At 47.7% G+C, this 9,803-nt stretch overlaps 1 protein-coding gene across 1 annotated transcript; it reads right to left on the bottom strand.

The window, feature by feature from the left end:
• Window positions 1-1,356: 1,356 nt before the first annotated feature.
• Window positions 1,357-9,803, bottom strand: LOC8029133. The gene is made up of 4 exons (XM_042286148.1): window positions 9,668-9,803; window positions 8,605-8,723; window positions 7,709-7,876; window positions 1,357-1,614 (listed from the first exon to the last, which is right to left on the bottom strand). The coding sequence occupies exons 2-4, from the start codon at window positions 8,716-8,718 to the stop codon at window positions 1,501-1,503; spliced, it is 396 nt and encodes a 131-aa protein (XP_042142082.1). The 5' UTR covers window positions 8,719-8,723; window positions 9,668-9,803; the 3' UTR covers window positions 1,357-1,500.

The raw sequence follows: 9,803 nt of genomic DNA, 5'->3' as shown, positions 1-9,803 counted from the left end.
CGGGTCGTTGGCATTGGCGGCCGGCGTATTATCACGCGGGGGCCACTCGATTGTTTGTTTGCTGGATCGGTAGGGAAAGGCGTGTTTTCAAAAGGAGAAAATGAAAGGCCTTCTTCCTTTTATGAAAAGCGCCTGTGGTGGAACACTTATCGTATTATCCAGGAAGATAACTAACACCCCACCCCTCCCCCGAAGCCCTAACTTCCCGAAAGGTAGCCTACCCCAAAATATAGTCTACTTCAGTCCTTCTAGTTATCGCGTCTTGTTGAAAAAAACACCCTACATTAAAAAAAAAAAAAGTTTACTTTTAGATTATTATAATAACCACCCTCTGCGTGATGATGTTTTGTGTTTTGGGCATACGCAGTCGCTTTTTTTTTCAGCATACGAGACACCCTGCGTGCGTCCACAACCCAGTGACTAGGCATTTTTTTCGGCTGAGTGATCAGGCCCGGTCAAGGTATATCCAAATCGAAATATAATTTGTCTTTTTGAACGACGTCAAATACAACGAAGCATAAAAGAATGCAACTTGGCAACGCATCTTCTCACGACGGCGGGAAGGCACAGAGGTTCTGACCCGTCCAGTCTTGGCTGAGGGTGTCCACTGCTGGCCGCCAGAGGGTCCGCGGCTCCCAGCTGTAGTAGTGAGTTGGACCACTCAAGCGGCGTCAAAAGCGCGAGCCACTGGGCCTTTTTATGTTTATGGTTGCTTCAGCGACGATAGAACACGTGCAGAAACACGAATAACACAATGATGGTGTGATTTTCATGCTGTCTGATTGGGTCCCATCAGCTCCTAGCGTCTCCGCCCAGATGTAGCGCTAGCGATTGGGACCAACTGCCAACATGTGAGAACTTGCCTTCATCTGGTTCAAACGTTATGAACGATTTAAGGAAATTTTCACTAAGAACATGGAGCACATTGTCGATAGCAGACGCCCGTTGGCCGCCATTTTCTAACTAAAGCTTTTTTTAAAAATCACACTTGAATCAGACAATGGCAAGTGGGAAGCTTTGGCGTTTGGTCAGTATACCGCTAGCCCGATACAGATGGCGAAGACTGTGCGTGCGGTGGTGCGTATAGACCAGCTCAAATCCTTGACGTCACGCCACTGTGGCGGCGCTGCTATCGTCACTGCGCATGCGCAGATGTATCGCTTAAGACAAATCTGGTTTCTGCCCACGCGCAACGCCCACACACGGTGTGGTCAAACGCGGGCTTGTTAGTAAACAGTGTGTTGGTCGATAGTTTTATTTTTGGGGTGAAAAAGAAGATGGTTCTCCTTTTTGCCGAACACCCGGTGTATACGAACGAGCACACGCCGTAGTAAAACCACGAATCAAGAAGCTTCCTTTCACGCGCTACGCCGATTTTTTTTTTTATTCGTGCCATTTTTATTGGGAGAGCGACGTGATTGTTGTTGTTGCCGACACAGAGGTCCGTGTGGAAGAGTTTAAGCCGTTGTTTGCGAACGTGGACAAGTCTCAAGAGAATCCTCAGGCGTGGGAACATTCGTGGTGGTTCACGGAAAGGTGGTCGCCCTTTCTGCACACCGGGAAGTTCTTGCCCATCAGTTCCAAGGTAGAGCAATGGCCACGAAGTCTCTCCGTCTGCAATCATAATTACAAATGGAGGGAGAGAGAGAGAGAGAGAGAGAAAGAGGTAAACACCAATCCAATACTTATAAATCCAGCTCTTATGCACTTTTCCAGCGGTTATCACTTGGGCAAAAAATGCTGAGTCACTAAGGTGGACGGACGCACGGCGCCTGTTATTTGCAGAGGAAAGCTGCTTCGTGTGCACATGATGTGTTTCACAGCCTAGTAGACAAAGAAGGCATTTGACGCGCGCTATCCACATGATAGCGACAAATACCGAACTGTAGAAAATACATGGGTTATCATTTCGTCCACGTTGCAACGAGAGATGCTGTTAGTTTTTTCGGCGTAAATCTGCACTGTACTGATCACTTCTGTTCATGTGGTACGACCACTATTGCCGATGATCTCTCGTACCTGAGAGGGCGTAGGGCGCGCTGAAAGCTCAATACTTTTCCTAGATATAAAACTTGCCCGACGAGACTTGATCCGTATGAAGCCAAGTGGTATGCCACGATTGCCGGCGATCTCGTTTTTAAAAGGTCGTACTTATACTCCGTTTCACCCTACGTTCGGCCGCAGTGAACGGTACGGGCCATAGGACAGCTAATCCAGCTCTGTGAACGCAGCACGTGACAACGTTTTTCGCGCGTCACGGCGCTTCCTCTCGAATGTCACGGGAAACTCATACGACCCTGCATTGGTTTCTATGGCTCGTAGCATATCCGCTCCAGCCGGACGTAAGCTGAAACAGAGCGTGTCTTAAGCGGGCCTTCCGCTGTAAAACGTTCTGGAAAAATCGGCACCCGCACATACAAATCTCAAGCTTTCTCCCAATGTGCACTCAACAGGTCATTTTTACCGAGTGAAAATGCCAGGAATAGCTCACTTCCTGTAAAAAAAAAAAAAAAAAATAGAGCAAGGAACTTGCCAAAGACAAGGTTGCATGGGCACATTTGCAGACGACCCAGTTAGGGACGCTATTTACTTGTGGCGCCATCTCCCGATTAGTGCAGCGAGCAGAAAACTGAGTGCCATGGCGGCTTGCTGCACCTATCGGGAGATGGCGCCACAAGTAAAGAGCGTCGCTAACTCGGTCATCTGCAAACGCTCCTATCCTTGACTTTGGCAAGTATTTATGTTCTTATTTTTTTACAGGAAGACAACTACGCCTTGACATTCCACAGGGTGAAACTGATCTGCTCACTACTAAGTGTATACTTGGTGAACGTGTGAACTTTCTATGCGAAGGCGCCGATATTTCCGGCTCGTTTTACAGCGGAAGGTCCGCTTGGGACAACCCATATATAACAAGGCCATTGGGAATTCTCTACACCACCTACCGGAGTTCAGCGCGGATCACAAATTGTGCACGAGTGCTGCGTCAACGTTTGAGTTGAACTCGTGTCTTTCAATCACGAGGTCGGCTGGAACTCGTGGTTGAGCACGAGTTCCTTCCAAGTTATCTAAAGTTGTATTCATTGAACCCGACTCGCACTCGAGCTTCTGAGCCAGATGTTGAACCGTGACGCAGAACAACCCAGTTTTGCTCTTTTTGGCCGCCAGTGGCGCTAACTGGTGGCCGACCGTGGCGCCCTCTATTCACCGCACCGAGCGTATACACACAGTGTGCGCGTCTTCCGAACATAGAGAAGGAGAGAGAGAGAGAGAAAGACAAAAGAAGCAAGCTTGCCTGATATAATTGCCGAGGGGCTTTGAGATAAATGCTTTCGGAATAAGCGAGGTGGGAGCTTATCTAGCACGCGCTTTTTTCATTGTCCTTCGGGATTTCAGAAGATGGTAAGTGTCATCTACGTCAAACGATCGTATCGGCGTGAAAAGGCAGATAAGGTGAGCGTTCATGGCGGAATGCGCCGGGAACGATCAACTCTGGCGGGGAATGCGCCTTGAGACAACACCGCATAGAGTATAATCCGAAGCACGTGAACAGCTTCCTCTACCTCCACCTAACATTGTCACCAGTGTTTTGTACGGTGATGACGTTACGATCATTGTTTTGCACGTTCCTCCAAAAACGGAAACGAAACCCCGTTCCTTTTCAATATTGGAACGATTTCCCGTTACGAGTTTTAGGGGTTCGGAACGAACGCGTTTCCATTACATTTCCACGACTAGAACGTGTAGTTACGTTAACGTCAAATTGGCGCATTTTAATGAAACATTGTGCCGGATAATCCGTACAAATTAAGCAAGCGAGTGAAAACATCCACATCGATCTATACTTGTCGGTTCGCCTCGATGACGTTTGCTCCAGTTCCTTGTTCTCGACCATCTTTCGGACACTCCCCATTCCTAGCAGTCGGAAGTCAAAATAGTCGACAATAAAAAAGAAAAGTCTAAATGTAAAATTAAAATATATGAAAAAAAAATGCCGTTCCTTTTGTTGTTTCTTCGAAAACGTAGCGAGTTTCTGTTCCAGTTCCACCGCCGTAAGATGGAACGGCGGCGTTACTCCGTTCCTCTTAAAAGGAACGCTCTCCAGGAACATACGTCGTTCCTTGGAACGCCCTTCCGTCGAATGTCCTTCGACGCATCAGAGAGTTTTAGAGAACCGTTTTTGCACATCCGATGCGGTATACGATGGGACCTCCGGTACGCACTGCGCATGCGCTCCCGCAGAAGACTCTCATACGCGGAGTTCGTACCGGAGGGCCCATCGTATACCGTATCGGTTGTCAAAAACGGTTCCCTAAAGCTCTCTATCGGCCGGACACGAGGCCTAGCCAAACGCTGACGCAGAAATCGTCTCCAGTGTGTGTCTGCGCTCGATTTAACTTTGACGACGTCGCAGCGCTGTGTGCAAAGGGCTTTAATTATTCTATAACTCAAAAACCGCAGCAAAAAAAAAAAAAAAAGTCTTCTTCGCGGAACGTTACTAATTTGCCCCTTCATGTGTTGAACTAAGGTATACTATCGATGCCGGCTATAACGAAGTCAACGGGAACCGGAAATCACTTCGCTATATCCGCTATTTCGTTATAACCGACTTCGGTTATAAAGAAGTGCAAAAGGGAATGGGAAATCGCGATCGCTGCGCTGTAGCCGCTATTTCGTTATAACCGACTTCGTTATAACTTATAACCGGTCTTCGTTAGATTAAATGCATGTGCTACCTTATCAAGACGTACATGCTGCGAACGCCACAAGCATCGTTCCTTCCTCCCACAACTAAATCTTGTGAGAACTACACTTCGGGCGGCGCGTGAATAATGCGCACAACTTTATATCTTCTCGATGTGACGAGGATTATAGGTGGTGTTGCTTGAGAGAGCAGTGCCGTATGAAGGGCGATTAATGACTAACGTTCTATAATACCAATACTTGATGTCTGTCTTTTTTCGTTCAATTTGTAGTGCTATGTCGAACAAAGGACGACTGGCAAAAAAGTTTTATACACTCTTAAAAAAGAAGGTAAGCAACAAAATGAAAGGAACGGCGAACTTTTACCATCCCAAAGCGTGAAAGAGGATGGTTTTCTCCTTTTTAAGCAGTCATTACCGCCTAAACACTTAAAAAACAAACAAAAAAAAATCAACAAAAAAACGGAAGTGTTATTTTTTTGGAGGGTGCAAGTCTTGAGAGCCATGGGCTTAAGAAACGCACGTTTTGATTAAAAAACACAGAGCGTGGCAGCATTTTTCGACAAGAACGCCGAAGACCCAATCACGAAGCGAGAAGCATGATCGTGATAAGCAACGCCCTGCACTTCTTAAGCTGTCAGTAATCATAATCACGTCTATCCTTGGTCCCGCCTCAGAATAGAGCCAAAGCAACGAACAGCCAGGTCCAATCACAAGCCGGTTGGACACCCCGTGGTGCGTTGCTTTGATGCGCGTACCGAAGTGGCACACTGAGAGGCAGCCCACGCTACAGGATAATGGGACCAATCAAACGGCGTCAGAATCGCACGTCACTGGGCCTTTTATTGTATAGGATTGGTTCAGCGATGATAGAACGCGTACAGGACATGATGGTCAGCTTTCGACGCTGTCTGATTGATTGGCCCCGTCAGCTCGAAGCGTCGGCTGCGCAAGGACTTCAGGCGAAACAAAGCACAGCAACGTACCACGTGGTTCTTAACTGGGTCGTGATCAGACGTGGCGACCGGTAGTACTGAGCAGATTGCAAAGTTACGCGTAATGCTTAATGCATTTGTTTCAACCAAACATAAGTTTGAGAATGTTTGTGAGCACGTCATTCCATAGGCTAAAAAGTTAGGAAACTTCCTTTGTTCGAGGTAGACTTCTTCATAGAAAAAAGATTTGCAAAGGATTTGTCTAAGGAATGTTCAAATAATCGAAGCCCGCGCAGTAGAATTGTGACGTCGTTACATTGAGAACGAGCGAAGACACAGGTTGGACACGAGTGCTGCGTCGGTGCTCGGCCGGGACTCGGGTCCAATCACCGAGTCGGACGGTACTCGGCACCGGGCTCAGGTCCAACCGCTGAGTTGGCGCCACCCGACTTTTTCTCTCGTGCTCATGGGCGACGTTCACGAAATCAGATAGCCTCTCTGTTAGTTTCCGTTCGCTGAAATGCCGGCGTAAAATGGAAGTTCTTTACGGATGTCATCTCTCGCACAAATCAGGGAAGTGTCAAGAGGAATTTAAAGCGTCGATTCGTGTCGCATTAAACGCATTTGCAGATCTCATGTTTCGAAAGACATCCTTTATTGACGACGGGATGTTTTGGCGGCGCCCTCTCATGGCTCCTACTTCTGACGTGACGACCAAGATTTTTAGTAACGAGCGACAAGCTGGATGGTGCGTAAAAAGCTTGATAGAAACTAGCCCAGTCATCACGTTCCTAAATCAACTCCGTCAAGGTTGAGAGTCTGGCTTTGCTGTTATTTCCGTGGATGAGGGCTGAAACAATCATACTTCAATGTCAAAGTGAGTGTTTGATGACCAATCGCGGAAGGACGATCACAGCGATGCTGGAAGAGCGACACTAGACCTTTCTCAAAAGTCTGCGCCAACGCCTCTCCGCCGTTGCTTGATCACACACTCTGAGTATGCATTGGACACGAGGGCAGAGTCAGCGTTCGGCGAGAACTCGGCTCAGCTCGTATTCAAAACGAGCGTGACGTCAGCGGTTGGCGAGGACTCGGATCGAATCACGCGCTCCGTGTCCAAGCAATGACGACCGCCAATGTTGCTTGATGGGCTTTTGAAAAGGGTATATTGAAGGCCCTTCCTACAGTTCTTAGTCTCCCAGTGACTATATTATATAAGGACGTTTGCAAGTAGGGCCTCTGGACGCCGCCATCTTGCTGTTGGTGTGAGTAGGTCGTGCGATAATCAAGCTTTGCTGAGATTACTGATCTCTGACAATTGCTGGATCGCGCTTCCTCGCACCGAAAATGAGGCCACCGTGGGCCACCTTACGAGATATGCTCTAGCGCTGTCAAGCCTAGACAGTTACCATGGTTACCGTGTGTAGGTCACGTGAAAACAAAGGCAAAGGTCACGTGACCGCCGCCTTGACAACGCTTCGGCGGCACTCGTAAGATGGCCGGCCGGTGGCCTCAATCGCGCAATGGGCTCGAAGCGGGGAAGCGCGATCCAGCAATTGTCATAGAGATCAGTGGCTGAGATGTACCCACGGTTTCCAGACAGGCTCCCAAAACAAAGGGTATTTCATCCACGGTGGCCAGACTAGCTCTCGAAGCGCCCCTGCTTGCAAACGTCCATGCGAAGCGTAAGTTCGTCTGCTTGTTGCACCACGGTTCCGATCATGTCGAAACGCCCTGCCCTGATTGGCTGATCGAAAAAGAAAAGATTGTGAGTAGACCTCAAGGCATCTAGCATTGAGGTATACCCACTGTCCTTTCAATCAGAGCCAATCAGAGCTCAGCGTCGTTCTGACGTCAGCGCAACTCCTGCGCAAGAAGCAGACGACTTGCTCTCCGCATAGACGTCGATGTTAAATAGGCTGTTCTGTTTTTTGTTTTGTTTTTCTTTGAAGACACCAACGACCTAATCAAAGTGAACCACCGAAAAGCGGTTTGTTAGGCGTCTTGCGACGACGTCCACAGTGGACCGGATTCCTCGAGTCTCAAAAGGCCGAGCGTAAGCGAGCTCACCACTTGGACCTCGATGTGGCAGTCCTGAAGCTGGCTTTCGTCCATCAGTGACGGCAGGTCGGCGACGGCTTCGGCCTGGTCCTCGCGAGGAGATTTGAAGAACTCTGGTCTGCCCAAGACTTGGGTGCTGCCGTCTCCTCCGAGCAGCGTCTGCAGTGACTCCGGCACCTGTGCGCGGCGGAATTTGCGGTTTCGAGCAAATCGAAAGTGTGCGTCGTCTGCTACAGCGTCGCCTGCATGAGCTCCTTCTACAATGCTCTCACTTGTAGTTTGCCTTTGTTTATTTCGAGCTCGCCCAAGTACCTAAGACGTTTTTGGTCAAAAGGTAAACTCCTTGCGCGGATGAAAATTTTAAATAAAATTTATCGGCTGGCATTTTCGTGGCGGTGTGCTTCTCAAGCAGAGACCTTGTTTAAAAGAATGCTGACACCGACTTCACAACGCACAAAATAGCACACACAGAAAACGCAACATACACCCCGCTCTGAACCAACTCGCCCAGTCTGCTGTTTTGACAAGAATGCCGATAATTAGGGCAAACATTAATCGACACTTTAAGGTCATAGTTACGAGAAACATTGAATTTTGTTTACCAGCAGAACCATTTAGTTAAGATCAAATACGTCGTGCAGAGGCTCAGTCTGCGACATTGTCTCTTCCACCAACTTGGCCAATGAAATATGACTGGTAATCTGGGGCTATTTAGTGCTCTAAGCTGTTGGCCATTCAATCTATCTTACACAGCACTGTTTTGCTCACAAGCATATTCTTTTTGTGGCTAACTGAGTGTCGGTGATCGGTCTACTAGAACAAAGCCTTTTTTTTTCTTCCTTTTTAACTTCGGTCATCAATAGATAAGTTTTTGGAGGGATCATGGAAGAGGTCTTTCAACTCACAAGACGCCGCCGGAAGAAAGCATCATCGCCATGGCCTCCGGGAACCGCTGACAAGCCGAGAAGCAGCAGTAACGCCATCGTGCAAACGGAGGGCGTCGCGCCGTAGAGGGCCATGACTCCTGCGAGAGTTGGACTAAAAAGGTTTGGCGACTAAATGGTGCACCGAGAGTAACTAGTATCCCAGTTACAGCTTGCACTAGCAGCCTTTATTGCAGTTATCGCTGTTAACTTCCATTAATAATGCACAGGCATCTTCAGTAGTTAATGGCGCTCAATATCAAGCATAGAGAACATAGTCAGCAAAGATTGAGTTGATATTTCTGCAAAGAGTGTTTGTTGTTTTGTCGCTCGGAACAAATACCAAAGCTCGCTAAAGAAACAAAACAAAAATATATCTACACAAACAACGGACGAAAAAGAAGAAGAAAAAAGAGAAGGCTGCAGCGAAAAACATTCGGGAATCACACGAAATATGGAACATGAAAATGAAAATCGTTCCACGGAAACGTTGGTAGTACGTATTGCATGTAGACCGCAAGTGCGGGTGTACAATAAACTGTACTGTACAATAAACATGATCGCATCGCTCTGTTGTTGTTTTTTTAACAAGAGGTGCGGATTATTTTTTTACGATCCGTAATTCGCGCAATTTTCGGTTGGTGTTCCGCACGTATGTGCAAGAAAGACTGTTGCCAAACTAATGGACATTTGCGAAAAAAGAAAAAAAAAATTCGAGATTGGGTTAAGGATTTAAGAATAGAAAAGGCAGATAAAAAGGGGACAAACAACGACTGTCCCTCGGCTGGAGGCCATCTTCCATTTTTATCTGTGTCTTCCAGTGTTGGAACATTTGTCTTCCTTATCCCAGTAGATAATGGGGATAGAGAGCTCCGTCAACGCAGACGAGAGAAAAGGAGAAAAAAAAACACGCCCGCGTTTCTTTAACCGAGCTGTTCATATGCAGCATCTAGAACCCTTATCAACATGCTCGATTCGCTATCCTACAACTGACCCCATAGGGTTAAGCTCTAACTCTCGGAAAGGAAACGATCGCATTTCTCACCAAAGACTCGGGTATGCAGCAGCTCAGGCTCAACGTTCCTTGGTCCACGGAATCGCTGGAACCGAAGCTTAGCTCTGGGAGTTCTTGAGTCGTCGGCGTCGAGGTTCGCTGTGCACGGGTCCGGCCTGTGGATGTC

This window comes from Ixodes scapularis, unplaced genomic scaffold, assembly GCF_016920785.2.
Source record: "Ixodes scapularis isolate PalLabHiFi unplaced genomic scaffold, ASM1692078v2 PGA_scaffold6__148_contigs__length_123643588, whole genome shotgun sequence".
Taxonomy (NCBI): Eukaryota; Metazoa; Arthropoda; class Arachnida; order Ixodida; family Ixodidae; genus Ixodes; species Ixodes scapularis.
The sequence above is the reverse complement of the archived record's forward strand: the minus strand, read 5'-3'. Positions and strand labels throughout refer to the sequence as shown.

Bases quoted from the DNA above. Each gene is read 5' to 3' on its own strand.
- LOC8029133 (XM_042286148.1), bottom strand. From the start codon at position 8,718: ATGGCCCTCTACGGCGCGACGCCCTCCGTTTGCACGATGGCGTTACTG. The intron at 7,877-8,604 runs GTGAGTTGAAAG...CGCCGCGCACAG, and splicing joins CTTTCTTCCGGCGGCGTCTT to GTGCCGGAGTCACTGCAGAC. The intron at 1,615-7,708 runs GTGAGCTCGCTT...TTATGATTGCAG, and splicing joins GCCACATCGAGGTCCAAGTG to ACGGAGAGACTTCGTGGCCA.